Source organism: Anarhichas minor, unplaced genomic scaffold (genome assembly GCF_050575085.1).
Source record: "Anarhichas minor isolate MPS153535 unplaced genomic scaffold, ASM5057508v1 ptg000018l, whole genome shotgun sequence".
NCBI classification, from domain to species: Eukaryota; Metazoa; Chordata; class Actinopteri; order Perciformes; family Anarhichadidae; genus Anarhichas; species Anarhichas minor.
In genome coordinates this window covers 14,454,428-14,472,229 of record NW_027466464.1, presented here as the reverse complement: position 1 = coordinate 14,472,229, position 17,802 = coordinate 14,454,428, and the positions used below count along the sequence as shown (strand labels likewise).

The 17,802-nt window shown below is 42.5% G+C and overlaps 2 protein-coding genes across 2 annotated transcripts; one reads left to right on the top strand and one right to left on the bottom strand.

The window, feature by feature from the left end:
* Positions 1–415: 415 nt before the first annotated feature.
* LOC142952880 (uncharacterized) lies at positions 416–3,927 on the bottom strand. Its single transcript, XM_076094895.1, has 4 exons — positions 2,701–3,927; positions 2,046–2,177; positions 1,810–1,916; positions 416–1,476 (listed from the first exon to the last, which is right to left on the bottom strand). Exons 1-4 carry the CDS (start codon positions 3,044–3,046, stop codon positions 1,369–1,371), a joined length of 693 nt encoding a protein of 230 aa, XP_075951010.1. The 5' UTR covers positions 3,047–3,927; the 3' UTR covers positions 416–1,368.
* Positions 3,928–12,987: 9,060 nt separating this feature from the next.
* LOC142952864 (atypical chemokine receptor 3-like) lies at positions 12,988–16,166 on the top strand. The gene is given in 3 exon segments (XM_076094857.1): positions 12,988–13,126; positions 14,374–15,118; positions 15,120–16,166. Coding segments are annotated over 2 exon segments (1,089 nt in total). The 5' UTR covers positions 12,988–13,126; positions 14,374–14,395; the 3' UTR covers positions 15,486–16,166.
* Positions 16,167–17,802: the final 1,636 nt, after the last annotated feature.

The following is a 17,802-nucleotide window of genomic DNA, read 5'->3' as shown; positions in this document are numbered from 1 at the left end:
TCTCGTCCTAAAGGAGACATCTCGTCCTGAAGAGACGTCTTGTTTTAAAGGAGACGTTTCGTTCTGTAGGAGACATATCAGAGTATCTTTAGTTTTACTTGAAGTACTTTGAGTTTTAGTATCATCGTTAAAGTTGTATTAGTTCATGAGTTCAGACTACACGTGAAGTCTCTTTATATGCCGACGACTTTAACTACTATATTGATCTGATACCGATTAAAATACCGCGCATCATTATATTAAAGTTTGAATACAATGTTTACTGTGAGAAAGCAGCATTATTCTTAGAGCACTGGGTTGTTTTATGTTATTCTATATATCTAACTGTGTTGTTAAATTGTGGCACAAAATTCAACAGTTGAATGAAAAAGTTTTAAAAGTAAATCTGCTCTCTTGAAAGAAAACAAAGTCGATGAATGTTTTGTTGGAAACTTTTAGAAAAGAGGATATTTACAGAAGTGAGATTCATGTCAGTAAAATGTGGAACTTCATTACATTAAGTACAAAAAGTCTGTGGACTAAAAATAAAAAGTGATCTAAAACCAACATTAAGGCAAATATGAAAGTCCTGTTTGTCTCTGAACTTGACTTCCTTTTCTACTAAACCAACACCACAACAACTGCACTTCGTTGGTTGGATTGTTGAGGTTGTTTATTCTAATACTCACTGCTGAAGAATGAAAACATAAGTGAAAAATGTCCCAACTACGATCTGGAAGGCCTAAAGTAGCCCAGAGAGCAGGAAGAGTTTTATGGTGATGGTGACTCATTTTACGCTGAAGTCAGTTCTGAGGAACCACAACACCACGAGAGGCCGAGCTGATGTCAGACCTGCTGCTCGCACACAACTCAGACCACATGACTTCAGTAACTCAACATATGAACTTTTAAACTGACAGCGGAAGCATCAACACCTCTGCTCTTGTGTCTGGACCTCGAGACACCAGTCTGTGCTCTGACATCCTGTCTTTTAAATGTCAAAAGTCTTTTGATTTTGAGAGAGCTGTTCTTAAAGTCATGAGTATGACAACAGAAAACCAGAAGACCGAAGAAAGAAACTAATACAAACAAACAAAAATACATACCCTTAACTTTTTTACAAAGTAAAAGTAATACAATCACATTATCATTATAAACTCAGCCACCTTAAATCTTAAACCACCTTAAACTGGTTCCTAAACAGGTTGAAGGCGGCTCCATACGAGTTTGGGACAACCTAAACTCTCCAGGTTTGTGTATTTCCTCGACTTCCTAAAAGACCAGAAAAGTTTTTTTGTCCATTTATGAGCTTCAAGTCCACAAGAACCATCAGTCAAATATAAATATACTACAGGTGAGTGGACCAGTGTCCGTCCGGGTGTCCGGGTGTCAGTGGTGTCGAGGCAGTGGGGCACCTGGAAGCTGGGCTTTGTGGTAAACACACTCCGTTAAATGTGGAGCAGCAGGCGATGGGGCTCTGAACTGGATCTCCTCGTACTGAAACACATGGCAGAAGTACTATGCACAGTAAACACAAGTAGTACTACTGATAGAAGACAATGTGTAATACTGAGATTACGTCCTGCAGCATGTGGCAGAAATAACTCTAGATGTAGTGTTTGGTTTCAGAAAGTAGTGGAAGCATTAGCAACAGTAGTCACAGACGCAGTTAGTAGTAGCATTAGCAGTGCCTGTTGGTAGCAGTAGCAGAAACCAGTAATAAATAGTAGCAGCAGTAGAGTTAACGAGTAGTAGCATTAGCAGAACTAGTAGCAGCCGTAGCAGTGACTGATAAAACACATTGTTAGCACAGCATCAGTAGTTGTTTACCTGCGGCGTCTCCAGCATCTCTGGGTTCTCAGAGGTGAAAGGTGAAGGGTCGTTCACCTGGTGCTTGCAGCTTTTCCTGTTCAAACACGGAGAGGTCAAAACCAAACCTGCATCAAAAGAGCATCAGGTGACTCACTTCTTCTAAATTCACAGCTGGAGTTCACATGCAGAAGCTGTTGGTATTCATAGAGCAGAGGACCAGAACCTCCGCAGGTTAAAACCAATAATTGACTCACCTATAATCACGAAGAACAAAAGGACGTTCAGGGCAAACGAGCTGTAAACAATGAGCTCACTGTGGACAATCCTGCAGATGTGCTGCTGCTGGTTTTCTTCAGAGTTGTTGGTAAACGAAGTGAGAGGAACAGCTGGAAAAAGAAAAGAAACAAAGTTGAACAAAGAAACCAGGGAAGACTCAAATACGATCGTGGAGAAGCATTTCAAGTAAAGGTGGACTGAACCCTTAAAGTGGTCCAGCTGTCTCTTGGTGGACTGAACCCTTAAAGTGGTCCAGCTGTCTCTTGGTGGACTGAACCCTTAAAGTGGTCCAGCTGTCTCTTGGTGGACTGAACGCTTAAATCAAACACTGAGGTAATTTCCTCTTGCATTAAAAATTTTAATTTAAATAAAACCATACTTGTGCTCAAGCAATCATTTTCTTTGTGAAACAATTACGACACTTGAATCTTTAGACATGTTTGGAAGACACTTCATACAAACTTGAATCATTAGAAAGTGATTGTTAGATCGTCTGTTTGGAAAAGTTGTTCACGATTTGTTCGACTTTTTCAAAATGCACGACACTGATCTAAGATTCGTAACAACTTTTCTATTGTTTCTATAAATAAATAAGAGACATCAGTGAACCTTGTAAATAAAACAGGTGCTTACCTGTAACCAGGCGGAAAGTGTCTGTAAATATAACGTTGTTGTTATTCTTCCTGCCACAGAAGTATCGCCCGTTGTCCTCTGCTGTGATGTTGCTGATCACCAGTGTGTTCCCCATGGCCATGTACTTGTGTTTAAAAGAGGTATTAACGCAGTACTCTGACTCTTCGGGATCACTACTGTAGCTGCGGGCGAGGTGCACCTTCACCTGGCTGCTTATCTCTATGGACCAGTGCACGTCTGTGGTGTCCACAGAGCAGGTCAAGGTGGCGTTCTGACCCACCGCCACCTCAACCAGAACCTCGGCACACATCAGGACCACCGGGAGGATCATCCAACGCGGATCCATGATCAGAAAAACCAGGAACCAGAAGAGACGCGAGTGAAACGCTGAGCTCCGATCTGAAGATGCTGCTTCTTCTTCCCTCAGCGGAGACAAGTGTTCTTCACTTCCTGTATCTCAAAGTGAAAACCCAAAACCACAAAAACCACGTCGGTTTCCTCAGACGCTCTAGTTCAATAGTACTGATTTACAGGTTCAAAGTAATCTGGAAATACACTGTGGTACTAGCAGTACAAGTACTTCTTACATGTTTGTATTCGTCAAAGAAATCAGCCTTTAAGGAAGTAGTACTTGTGATGGTTGGATTAGTACTCAAAGTAGAATAGATAGTAAAAAGTACAAAAAATACAGGATACATTTTAGTAAAAGTAGTGTAACAATTGTAGTACAGTGGTAGTACAGGTCATAATAGTATTAGTAGCTTTAACAGCAGTAGTACTTCCAATTAAAATAGTGTTAGAATTAGAGTTTTAGTCAAAGTAGTAGTAACTAGTAACAGCAGTACTACTAGCAGTAGGAGTTACAGTAGTAGTGGTAGTTCCCATCACAAGAGTATTACAATAGTAATAAGAAAAAAAGTAAAAGTGTGTCAAACATAGTAGCAGTAGTAGTTATGCTGGTAATGACAGTAGTACTGGAACTAGTAGTACTATCGTTCAATATTTAGCAGCTGTGTCAGTAGGAGTAACAGTATCTTAGTAGTACCTGTAGAAACTACTGTATATTACAGTACTAGTAGGACTACTAGTAGTCAGTTATAGTACAACAGTAACAGACCCAGTAGTTGTAGTAATAGTACAACAGTAACAGACCCAGTAGTTGTAGTAATAGTACAACAGTAACAGTCCCAATAGTTGTAGTAATAGTACACAGTACAGTAGTTTTTTCACCTGTCATGACAGACTAATAAAGTTGTAATAATTGAACATCAGAGCGGTCACATGATGTGATGAAGTGGCACAAATGTGTTACTGCAGAAAAAAGGATTATTTATATTTGACTTATTCTTTCAGAATAAAACTCAAATCTTTCTACATCTTTGACTTTTTATTTCACAATAAAACTCAAACCATTCTTCATCTTTGATGTTTTCTTTCAGAATAAAACTCAAACCATTCAACTTTCACTTTTTCTTTCAGAATAAAACTCAAAGTATTCTTCAACTTTAACTCAATTAAAACACAAATACAGTCTAGATATGTCAAAGTTACAATATTGGATAAATACAAAGTATACTAGATATAATATGCAGTCTTTTAAATCCTACATATCCCACAATGCTACTGGGCACTATGCCTTTGGGCAGCGTTAGCGGTTAGCCTGAAGCTAATCGTGCAGAACACAGACACAATCTGTCAGAAGGTGCTTCAGCTGTTGAAATGTTACGACGATTAAAAAGAACAATGAATACATTCTAAATAGGCTATGACCGATTAAACATGTTTATGATACACAAGAGAAAAAAGCTGCCGTTAATGTGCAATGTTTGGTATTCTTCTTGGATACTTACCTTCTCAAAATATTTAAATACATATAATTATCAAACAATATTATTCAGTTGCCTCACAAACAGAAATACTTCAATGTTTTTTAGTTCAATAAATAAAACATAAATAAATAAAACATAATGAGGAAGCTGGTTTTGGTAGAAAATAACAATATTAATAACATTGAGTGTAACAGTGATGTCAGCAGTTCTTTGACCAATCAGGAAGATGTCCTGTCCTTAAACTGAGCAGCAGCAGCATTAGTGGCTTTAAATATGAGTTAATTATTAAAGGTGATTATTATTATTCTGTTAATAGAGCGATGCTTTTACTTTGATTACTTCAGGATGCTGATGTGATGCTTTGTGAACTGACCACCAGGGGGCGTCTGACTTTGAGTTGATTCTGATGAAATGATGGTTATTACTCTTTAAAGTTAGAGTGAAATGGGTCTTTTTCTAGAAGCTGCTAAAGTTTTTACGTTTAAAGCTAAAGATGCTTTTTCTGCCTAATTTTAAACGTAGAAGTGTGAAAGAGAGAAGAAGAAGAAGAAGCAAAACCACGACGAGAAGATCGGAGTTACAGAAGAACTTCCATCTGAAGGTCCTGGACGAGTCGGTCCAACCCGTTTATCTGAGACATCAAAAACACAGATGTGTTATAACACTGTTATTACTAACTGTATGACAGCCTTACAGACCTGAGATAGTTATTACACTTTATAAACTGATGTGTTATAACACTGTTATTACTAACTGTATGACAGCCTTACAGACCTGAGATAGTTATTACACTTTATAAACAGATGTGTTACAACACTGTTATTACTAACTGTATGACAGCCTTACAGACCTGAGATAGTTATTACACTTTATAAACTGATGTGTTATAACACTGTTATTACTAACTCTATGACAGCCTTACAGACCTGAGATGGTTATTATACTTTATAAACAGATGTGTTGTAACACTGTTATAACTAACTAACCTGTAACAGTGAGCCTGACGCTCTGCTTGAACTTCCCCGGGATGTTACAGTCGTACAGACCGCTATCAGACCGCCGGACGTTCTTCATCTGGATGGAGAAGTTTCCCTTCTCGTAGAGCTTCTCCTCACTGAACACTCGATCTTTAAACCTCTCGTTCTGGCCTTTACGATCTTCTTTATTTCGTCTGATGTCCAGCACGTTGTTGTCGTCTTTGTCCCTCCAGAAGACGGAGAAAGGCGCCAGTAGAGGCTCCTTCTTGTCGTAGACGCACTTCAGCAGGACGTCTCCTCCGGTGGAAGCCTCGGCTTCCTCCACACAGGACACTGTGAGACAAAACAAACGTGAAATAAATTAATCAGACAATAAATACATGAATACATAAAATAAGAAATGAGTCAATGCTATGAAAGAAATCCTGAAATAAATAAATAAATGAGGCCTTTAATATATTAATAAGGTAAATCCTTTGAGAGGCTGGTGTTGACCCACCTGAAGAACATCACAGGGCCCCTGCTGGGCCCCTGCTGGACCCCCTGCTGGACCCCCTGCAGTTTGACTACTGTGCAAACAGGTCGGTGGATGATGCAGTCAGCATGGGACTGCACCACATGCTGCAACATCTCCACTCCCCAGGGACATATGAAGGGTTCTGTTTGTGGATTCAGCTCAGCGTTCAACACCATCATCCCAGAGATGATGGTGGAGGAGGAGCCCCCCCAACACTGCCCCCCCTCACCATACTCAACAGCACGGTGTCTGCTGTGGAGACCTTCAGGTTTCTGGGATCCACAATCTCCCAGAACCTGAAGTGGGCCCCCAACATCAACACCATCAGGAAACAGGTCCAGCAGAGGTTGAACTTCCTGAGCAGGAAGTTCACTCGTCACTCTGATGAACAACTAATCAGACAAACTGCACCATCACCTCCATTCCACTGTTGTTTATAGGTTTATGTTCATATATTCATACATTTTCGGATATATATTTATTTGTACATAGTCGTTAAACGTTAAATGTTTATACTTACATCTGTTCTACTTGTTGTCCTAAACTTGTGTTTGTAAGTTAAGACCAAAGTGAAAATCGGAGTCAAATTCCATGTTTGTGTCGGGATACAAGGCAAATAAAGATGATTCTGATTCATATTAATATTCACCTGAACTCACCTGTATTCAGACTGTAAATCATCATCAACAACAGCAGAATGTTTCTGTGGAGAAACAAAAACACAACTCAACTTAAACTGAAGCTTCATAACGTTACTTTCATTAAACTGAACTCTGATCACGAGCAGGTTTATGGACATTAACCACGTGTTTAGTGGCTGAAAGTTAAACATGAAACAACAAACACGCCCTTTATAAACATATAGCATGACGTCACTGTAGGCTAGTTAGTGTTATATGATATGCTGTAATATTCGGCTCCTTAAAGGAGAGCTAACGTCACTTTAAACGGACTAAACTCACTTTTCCTCGTGCTACCTAGCTGCTAACTATGTAGCATTCAGCTCTCGTTGGGTTTAAAGCGACGGCAGGCTGAATTGTTCTTCACGGGTTTCCGTTAACGAACCTCTTTAGATCGGTCATGTCGGTACAAAGTCCTCTTCAGGCCCAGAATTGTGCAATAACTAGTGATGTGTCGGTCGCGAACAAAACGGCTCTGAGAGCCGGCTCTTTTGACGTGAACCGGCTCCTGATTGGGAGCCGCTTTGTTTTTTTGTTTTTTGTTTCTCTCTCTCTCTCTCTCTCAATCTCTCTCTCTCTCTCTCTCTCTCAAGCCGCATTTGATTGGTCAATATGTGTGGTGTCGTCTCTGTGCCTGCGCTGAGCAGAGGGGGGAGGGGCGGGAGTTAGCTAGCTAAGCTAACTAGCAGCTACCGTTCATCTAAAGGCACAGCAGAGTGGCTAACTGCTAACTAGCAGCTAACTATGTAGCATTTAGCTCTAAAAATACGTTAAAACCGACGGCAGGCTCCGGGCCTTTTCACGTCCTCCGGTACCAAGCCCCGTTAAACCGGCCACATCGGTCCGAAGCTCCTCTCCGGGCTCACACTTGTGTCTTAAACGATATAACCTCTCAAACATATATTAGCTCGAAAGGCAACATGTTTGACTCTTCTTCTTCTTCGTCGTTCAGCTTATCAGCGGACTACAAACCAACGTCTAAGGAGCATTACCGCCACCTAGTGTAGCGGAGTGTGTACCATCATGACTTTATGACACAATCATGTGATGTGGTCTGAACCATGTTTCTATTCAATCCTTTACCAACTTCTTAAATGGAATCATTTGCTATCAAGCTTCTGGCATTCAACTGAAATATGTTTTTTATTTATTTTTATTTATTTAACCTTTATTTAACCAGGTGAAGTCCCATTGAGATTAAAAATCTCTTTTCAAGGGAGACCTGGCCAAGACAGGCAGCAACACAAGAACCACAGTTACAGACAGAAACACAGAACAAGACAAGTTAAAACAAATGAAAAGTTAAGAGACAGTGACTTAACTGAGTTCATTCAAAAAACATTGACATTTTTGGTAACCTGCCTCTATTTCTTTCATTTTAGATTTGAAAGCAGTGAGTGGTATCAGTTATTTTAGTTTTAAATCATTCTGCAACATATTCCAGGATGAGGGAGCAGAGTACACAAAAGACCCTTTTCCCATTTCCGTTCTGGCATTTGGGACAGTGAGCATGAAGAAGTCCTGAACACAAGGAGTATTGTCCGACACTTTTCCGCATGATGATCTCCCTGTAAAGCTTGTGAGTTCTTGGTCACAGAGGGATTTTATAGTTTTCCAAAATCTCCTCGGATCGTTCAAATCTTCAGCAGTAACAGACAAATAATATTCAGATTTTCTTGATAAAAGAGGAACATTTGTTTCTTAGTTGCCTAAACACGAGCCAGTCAGTGGCAGAACCTGTTGTTCTTGCCTCATGAATATTGTGTGTAGATCGGAGGAGAACCAGCGATCATCACCTCCCTGTACTCTGTACCTCCTGAGAGGAGAACCAGGAATCATCACCTCCCTGTACTCTGTACCTCCTGAGAGGAGAACCAGGGATCATCACCTCCCTGTACTCTGTACCTCCTGAGAGGAGAACCAGGAATCATCACCTCCCTGTACTCTGTATCTCCTGAGAGGAGAACCAGCGATCATCACCTCCCTGTACTCTGTACCTCCTGAGAGGAGAACCAGGGATCATCACCTCCCTGTACTCTGTACCTCCTGAGAGGACAACCAGGGATCATCACCTCCCTGTACTCTGTATCTCCTCAGAGGAGAACCAGGGATCATCACCTCCCTGGTGATGATCAGTTCTATCCTCCTCCAGTTAAAGTTAAACTAATCATGATGAAACCCTTGTTCATTCAAATGTTTAAGATTCCTCTTATAAATGATACGTAGTTTTAATTTCGGGACCTCAGTGTTCCTGTTTACAACACAATGATCACTGAGGTCATTACAGAAAACACCAACAGCTGAGAAGTTATGAGGAACATAAGTTAAAATCAAGTCAGTTAATGTGGACTTCTCAGAGCACTTGAGATGTGGACGAGTGGGTGAGTTTATTAACTGGGTCAGACTGATAGAATCACAAGAAGATCTAAAATCATGAGACACAGGCTGAAGATCTGCTGCTAGAACGACCTCTCATGATGTAGTGAGGATAGAAGGTGCATCAGTGACTGGAACGCCTCGTCTGAAGCGTATGGAGGCCTAGAACACCCAACAATGCTCACACAAAGGTCACACAAAGGTCATGCAACGCTCACACAAAGGCCCTGAGAAAGTTCAACATCCACTGACAGAAGTTCTAAATGCTTGCAAATCATTTAGTCCCATTACAATTTAATCACGAGTCAGATCATAATTAAAGGGTTCATCATGGATTGTATTGTTCTACATTGTGTGCTGGAGACTCTTCTTCTCTATTAAAACACTTAAATCCACTTTTAATGAAGATTTAACGGCTTGTTTCTCTTAAAGTGAACCAGTTCTAGTGATCCATTAAAGCTTCAATGAGACATGTGACCAGGTCACATGATCAGAGTCAGCCGACCAGCCTGAGGATTAAAACTCACATTTTAAAATGTCTCTTCTTCGTTGGTGTCGTCCTCGTTGGAAATTCGTAAATTCGCAAGTTTGAAATCACGACGGACTTTTTGAACGGATTTTGTTTTTGATGAACGCAACGTTTGAAGTTTTTGAGTTGTTGTTTGTTTTATAGAATTGAACCCACGCACACACTCAGTGTGACGTACCTCAGGCGGGGATCGAACCCGCGGCTCCTCGTCGGTGGTCTGAGTCCTTCGCCTCTGGACCAGCTGTGATCAGCTGATCAGAGATAAAGAAACTTCTGCTTCATCAGAGAAACACAATAGAAACACTTTAATACAGAGGTCTTCAACAGGGGGTCCGCAGCCCCTAGGGGGTCCGCAGAGGTACTGCAGGGGGTCCGCGAAATCTTTGGTTAATTAGACAATTTAAAAAAAAAATATAGATATATTTTTTCTCCAAACATGAATGTGTCCATTGTTGTAATAGTTGAGTATTGTATGCAGGATAACAGGTATGTTTATGCATGGCAGTGGCACTAATAGGCCATCACTCATTCTAGTTTCCACATTTATGTTTAAAATGAAAACATCAGTCTGAACAGCTTGTATGATGATTATCATGTGATTGACAGACAATGTTGATGTTGGCATTGGTATCAGCTGACAAGGTGTGTTTATAAATGGCAGTGCACGGCCTCCCTACTCACTGTACCTCTCACATGTTTAACATAAAGACATGAATATATGAACCTGTGTGTTATGTGAATAGCTTAGTATTGAATGCACAGTAAAGAGGTATGTTTATACATGGCACTGGGCCCATTTAATATAAAACACAATGTTATACAATATATACATAGTCGGGGGTCCCTGCTCCATCTCTCTATCAGTTTGGGGTCCTTGGCCTGAAACACGTTGAAGACCCCTGGTTTCACGTGTTCTAATGTTTCTATTTAAAGTTCACTCTGAAACATGAACACACAGAAACAATAGAAACACTTTCATGTGTTCTAATGTTTCTAATTCTACTTTAAACGTCCTGAAACCTGAAACGTGCAGAAACAGAGTGGACTGAGACGTCAATGAGATATCGCGTGTTTCTGTGAAGAGCTCAGCCGGCAGAGAAGCTGATCCACCATCTTAAAGGTTGGAGGTTCAAATCCCACTGGTTACACTGGTCTGTTTCCTGTTGTGAAATGATCCCAACCAATAAATACGTTACATTGTGAAATGTCTCTTATTGTGAAAAGCTTATTGGTTCGGGTCATTTTACAAGAAACATATCTATAGATATAGATATATGTTTATACATGTAGAGGGAGAGAACTGTTCTCTGATGAAGGAGAAGTTTCTTTATCTCTGATCACAGCTGGTCCAGAGGAGAAGGACTCAGACCATCCACGAGGAGCCGCGGGTTCGATCCCCGCCTGAGGTACGTCACACTGAGTGTGTGTGGGTTCAGTTCTATAAAACAAACAACTCAAAAACTTCAAATGTTGCGTTCATCAAAAACAAACTCCGTTCAAACCAAAACCGTCCGTCGCGAATTTCCAACGAGGGCGACACCAACGAAGAAGAGACATTTCTTCTTCTTCTACAAACTAAACACACGTTCTTAAATATTGTTTAATTATTATTAGAATAGATTTAAATGGACAGTACACATTAAAAACAGACCTACATGAAGTCTGACACACACACACACACACACACACTCACACAAACACTAACACACACACGCACACACTCTCTCACACACACACTCTCTCTCACACACACACACACACACACAGGAAGTATCAGGTGTGTGAGAACCTTTATTTTCTCAGGATCAAACAGGAAGTAAATAGTAAAATAATCAGGTGCAGCGCATTGTCTCCACTTCCTGTCTGGGAAACGAGCACTTCCTGTTTGAGCAGCTGGAGGGTTAGACCTGATCCCAGACCAGAAAACAAATATTAAAACCCTGGTTCTCATTTTGGTCCTGGTCTTAATCTTGGTCCTGGTCTTGTTCCTGGTCTCCTCCTCACACATGTATAATTGATGGAGGTCTTCTCTAACCCCTGACTGACAACAGGAAGTTTAAACTGTATACAGGGAGTCCTGATCCAGGTCTGTAGACCTCTTTAGACCCTGAAGACCCTGTAGACCTCTTCAGACCCTGTAGACCAGGGGTGCCCAATACGTCGATCGCGGAGGTAGTGCGGGTAGCTCTCATGCCATTCAAAACAAATTAGATTTGCCACATGATTTTCTAACACACGGGTCACCACGTATGTGCGGTCAACCGCGCGAGCTACTGCAAAACTCCGGCGAGCTAATTAGTTAGCCTTCCAATTTATTTCTAGTAAAGAAGCTAAAGCTGCAGCGCCATGATTTGGGAAACGTCCAAAACCTCGCGTCAGAGCTGGAGACTCAACGGAAGGCGTGCGCGTAACTTGACAGTGCGCGCTACACAGAGCAGATTGACAAGTGTCTGTCAGAGTTTGACAAACGCTTTCGAGACTTTGCTTTACTCGAGCCAGTCGCTACACTTATGTGCTGCACATTTCGGGAAGATATTGAGGTTGATTCACTCGCATCAAACATTGCAACGCTGTTTCACCTGAACTCGTCTGGAGTGGAGGATGAGATTCTGACACTGCAGGCTGACATTCAGCTGAAGTCCAGGGCTCATGGACAGTTTTCTCACAGAGGAAAAGTACCCAAACATGAGGACATGTGATCCCTTCTTGACTGCATTATTCGGCTCTACTCATTTATGTGAGTCAGCCTTTTCCCACATGAAGAACATTAAGTCCATACACCGTTCCACCATGACTGATGATCATTTGAAGTCTGCTTGAGGCGGGCTACCAGCAGCTACTGTCCGGACGATGCAACTCTGGCCAATTCATCAGAGTAAGGTAATGACCAAAGATGTACAGAATTGTATTGTGCCATAAGGGTTCATGCAGTTATGCAAGTTACGCCAACATATATTGTAAATATAAAGTATACTCAGTGTATATATATATATATATATATATACACTGAGTATACTTTATATTTACAATATAATTATATATATATATACTTTATATATATATATAAATAAATAGATATTCAACATTTTTAATGTAGGTAGATCATTTTGACTTGGTCATTTTAAAAGTAGCTCGCAAGCCGAAAAAGTGTGGGCACCCCTGCTGTAGACCTCTTCAGACCCTGTAGACCTCTTCAGACCCTAGACGTCACACATATGTGACGCTATTGTTTGCGGGTTCAATAGAAACCCGCAGTTCTTTCTCACGTGCTTCACTTGTTTTGTCCCGCAGCTGAAAACCGCAATAAATCACCTCGAGCCTCTGTGGGCGTTTCTTCTTCTTCTTCTTCTTATTTAAATGCAGAGAGAAGAAGAGAGAAGTAGAGAGAAGGGGGTCTTCAGGGAGCCAGCCGCATCGGTCCGTCTCGCACTTGCCTCGCGCTATCGGCCGGAGACACCGTTAAACCCGCACCGGGACCCGGACTTCACCGAGAGGACCTAAATTCCCCCGTTAGACCCGTAAGTGTTGTCAACTCGTTAAATCGTGAATAAAGTGAACGTAGTCTGGTTCCATCGCTCACGTGACAGCAGGTACAGCCGGCTCGTGCCGCTCCTCACCGGACTCCTCCGGAAACGAGTCATTCTAACGTTTACACAGACCTCACGTCTTACGCACGTGTGTTATTAACATGATTCAGCGTTATGAGTCATCATGTATGTCCTCTGGTGTATTCGGCACGCGAGTCTTCACCGAACACCTCTTCATCTCAGTCAAATCTCACATTTAAATACAGTAACATGTGAGCCGAATTAAAGCGCTTGTTCTTTAAAAGTCGTCATAAATGTGTAATAAGCGGTTTAGAACATCAAAACCTTAATCTGCAGATTTTAACACTGAGTTTGAATGTTTTCATTAATTCTCACTGAATCTTAAAATTAAACAAATTGACTTAAATCATCTTTTCATACACAACGGGGTCAGATATATGAGCTGAACTGTAGAGTTTATGTTGTTTATTACATTCCTCTGTTTTAACTTGTTCACGTTTCTAGATGAGCTCAGAATCCTTAAGTCTTCTGCGCTCGTTCCGTGCTTTATGGCCCGTTAAGAGCACTTCTTCTGTGGTTTATGGTGGTTTGATGGTGCGTTCAGGAGCCTCTGAATGAACCTCCCAGCTGCTGCTTCTTCTCAGAGCTCATTAACATAAACAGAGTAAACTAGAGTCTGAAGTTAAACATTTTATGTTATGAATATCTTTTTGTTCTTAACGTTTATTACAGATATTTATCTTTGACAGAAAGCTTTTATTTTGAAGGTTGTGAGCCGCACATTTAAATAAAATAATACTTTAACGATGTTTATTATTTTTATGTTTTTCCTGATGAATGTTAAAGTGGTTTTATTGATTCATTATTCTGCCATTAAATATTATAAATATTATTATTAATATTAATATTTTCTGTCAACTAAATCAGAAAAAAAGCTCCTTTTTTCAGATCATTTTACGTCCTCGGAGTGAACTTCAATTGAACTGAATTCTTACTATTGATCACACACACACACATAAGTCATTGTTTCCTGTCAGTTACAAAGTGTTTCAGTTTATTAATGATGTCTGGATCATTTCACCCCTGACCTCCGGACATCCGTCCATCTGTGTGCGTGCGTGCGTGCGTGCGTGCGTGTGTGTGTGTCACTTTAATCAATAATCAACAGACGGTCTGTGAAGAAGAAGAAGAAGTAACTAACGGTTGTCTTCTTCTAGTTTTCCAGGTTGTGACATCATCATGAGTCTGAGTGCCAGTGACATCGGCGAGCTCATGGAGCTGTGGGAGGAGCTTAACCTGACGGGCGACGCCCACAACCTGTCCCACGTGGAGACGCTGGTGTGTTCGGGCACCGTCGGCCACGCCGCCTTCCTCCACGTCCTCTCCGTCCTCTACGTCTTCATCTTCCTGGTGGGGCTCGCCGCCAACGCCCCGGTGGTCTGGGTCAACCTGCGGTCCGGCGGGAACCGCTACGAGACTCACCTGTACGTCCTGAACCTGGCGGCGGCCGACCTGTGCGTCGTGGCCACGCTGCCGGTGTGGGTGACCTCGCTGCTGCAGGGCGGCCGCTGGCCGTTCGGAGACGCCGCCTGCAAACTCACCCACCTGGTCTTCAGCGTCAACCTCTTCAGCAGCATCTTCTTCCTCGCCTGCATGAGCGCGGACCGCTACCTGTCCGTGGCGCGGTTTGCCAATGCCCCCGACGGCCGCAGGAGGAAGGTGGCGCGCCAGCTGATCTGTGTCCTGGTGTGGCTGCTGGCTCTGGCGGCCTCCGTCCCCGACACCTACTTCCTGCAGGCGGTGAAGTCGTCGCACCACGACGGCGCCGTGTGCCGGCCGGTGTACCCGGCGGACCGCCCCAGGGACTGGATGGTGGGCGTCCAGCTGAGCTTCACCGTGCTCGGCTTCGCCATCCCGTTCCCCGTCATCTCCGTCTTCTACCTCCTCCTGGCGGCGGCGATTCCCCCCCAGCGCAGATCAGGAGCGCCGCATCAGCCGGCGGATCGTCCTCACCTACATCGCGGTCTTCCTGGTGTGCTGGCTACCGTTCCACGCCGTCCTCCTGCTGGACACGCTGTCGCTGCTCAACGTGCTGCCCTTCAGCTGCCGGCTGGAGAACTTCCTGGACGTGGCGCTGCACCTGACGCAGTGTTTCTCGCTGGTCCACTGCTGCATCAACCCGGTCCTGTACAACGTCCTGAACAGGAACTACCGCTACGACCTCATGAAGGCCTTCATCTTTAAGTACTCCACCAGGACGGGGCTCGCCCGGCTCATCGACGGCTCACACGCCTCAGAGACGGACTACTCGGTGGTGAACTCTTCTTAAGGAACCACCTATTGGGTCCGACGGCGGTTCCTCCCAAGAACCTCCTCAAGGAACCACCACTGGACTCGCATCCCTCAGGGACTCAGCTGGTGAACTCTGGAACACTTCTTAGTACTTAGTACTCAGACCAGGTGGACCACATCAGCTGCTGGTCCTTGATGGTCCAACACCTTGATGGTGTGGGTCGTGGTGGTGGACAAGACTCTCCTGATGTCAAAGCTTCCCGGGACTTGGGAGTACTTCTCGGACTTGGGAGTACTTTTTAAAAACCTGGGAACTCTGTTTTGGGGATATCGTAGTATTTACTTCACTTCATGTATCCAGCAAACGTTACTTCAACATTGAGGAACACTATCCAGTAAAGACATCATAGTATTAGTATTAGTACGGTACATTAACTCTGAGCTTGAAACCTGATCTGTATCTACTCCAGAAGAAACCACAGAAGAACTCCTTTGTTCAATAAAACCTGTAAATATGAAGTATTTTATATTCTGTGAATATATTTATTTTACTGATTTAGTTTCATGTTTATCTAAAAGTTTGTTTTTATTAAAGTTTAATATTTAGTGTTACATTTTTAAACAACGTTATGAAGAAGTTTATTTATTTTGTTTAAACGTTTTTATATTTGGTGAAATTCATATTTTTATGTATTATGTATAAAATATTTATTATGTATTAAAATAACTGAATACACAAGAAATTATTCTGTTTGTTTCTTATTTTCAGTCTCAGGTTGTTTAGATGTGATTTTTGTGTTTAATCTCGTCTCAGTAACGTGTACATAAACGCGTACATGATCATGAACGCGTTCATGTACATGAACGCGTACATGATCATGAACGCGTTCATGTACATGAACCCGTTCATGATCATGTACGCGATCATGTACATGTACATGATCGTCGTGTTTTTGTGTTTAATGCTTCTGTGTAGATAAAAACACCAGACAGATGTTGTGTTTATTCTGTGTACTTTGATGAGATCATCGTCTCGTTTGGAGGATTTTTGCTGATTTAACTCAGAAAAACGCGACAGTTTGATCTCAAAAAGTGTTTGAATATTTCCACTAAAGGGTCGACTTACTGTGTTTCTAACAGCAGGAGGAAGAGAAGCTCCTCGACGCTTCAGCCTGGTCCCTGTGACAGCTGGCTTCAGCTGTGTTTACCTGTGAGAGCTCACACCTGTGTGACAGCCTCAATCACAGAGCGGTGACATCACTGCAGTTCTTCTTCTGTGGTTCAGGGTTCTGGTTCAGCCTGAGGAATGTAGGATGTGAGCGAGGATCCTCACAAGGAGACGAGTACAGACGTGTGTCCTCAGCGAGTCATCACCCAGAGGAGCTGAACCGGGATCAGTTTAGACTCCCTGAGGATCAAAGCCATGAAGAAGAAAGTCTGGTCCAACTGGTCATGAAGTATAAAAACACAAACATGTAGTACAGTACTGTGTACTGTGTGTACTGTATTTATATTAAGGAGCCGTGATCTTTGACCCCACCACAGAAGAAGAAACAAACTGAACACCTCTCTGTTGATCCCCCCCCCCCCCCCTCTGTCGGGGGGGGTCAACATTCCTGGCGTCCCGTACCAGACACTTTACTGAGTACTTGTACTGTCAGAGAGTAGTACACTGTGTGGTATTAGTAGTTGTACTGTAAGAGAGTAGTACACTGTGTGGTATTAGTACTTGTACTGTAAGAGAGTAGTACACTGTGTGGTATTAGTACTTGTACTGGAGTATAACAGGCTATGAACATGTGACGTGATCAGCTGTGCAGGAATGAGGTTCAGTTCATTATTTAAACAACTGAGACAGGAAGTAGAAGTGAAGTCACGAGTGTGTGAGTGTGTGTTGTGGAACATGTTGCTCTGATGTTGTGGAACATGTTGCTCTGATGTTGTGGAACACGTTGCTCTGATGTTGTGGAACACGTAGCTCTGATGTTGTGGAACACGTAGCTCTGATGTTGTGGAAGAAGTTGCTCTGATGTTGTGGAACACGTTGCTCTGATGTTGTGGAAGAAGTTGCTCTGATGTTGTGGAACACGTAGCTCTGATGTTGTGGAAGAAGTTGCTCTGATGTTGTGGAACACGTTGCTCTGATGTTGTGGAAGAAGTTGCTCTGATGTTGTGGAACACGTAGCTCTGATGTTGTGGAAGAAGTTGCTCTGATGTTGTGGAAGAAGTTGCTCTGATGTTGTGGAAGAAGTTGCTCTGATGTTGTGGAAGAAGTTGCTCTGATGTTGTGGAACACGTTGCTCTGATGTTGTGGAAGAAGTTGCTCTGATGTTGTGGAACACGTAGCTCTGATG

What these genes read in the sequence shown, in the direction of transcription:
- LOC142952880 (XM_076094895.1), bottom strand. Translation starts at nt 3,046, where the DNA reads ATGGATCCGCGTTGGATGATCCTCCCGGTGGTCCTGATGTGTGCCGAG. An exon ending in CACTTTCCGCCTGGTTACAG is followed by an intron (nt 2,178 to 2,700) that starts GTAAGCACCTGT and finishes TTCTTTTTCCAG; the next exon opens with CTGTTCCTCTCACTTCGTTT. An exon ending in AGATGCTGGAGACGCCGCAG is followed by an intron (nt 1,477 to 1,809) that starts GTAAACAACTAC and finishes CATGTGTTTCAG; the next exon opens with TACGAGGAGATCCAGTTCAG.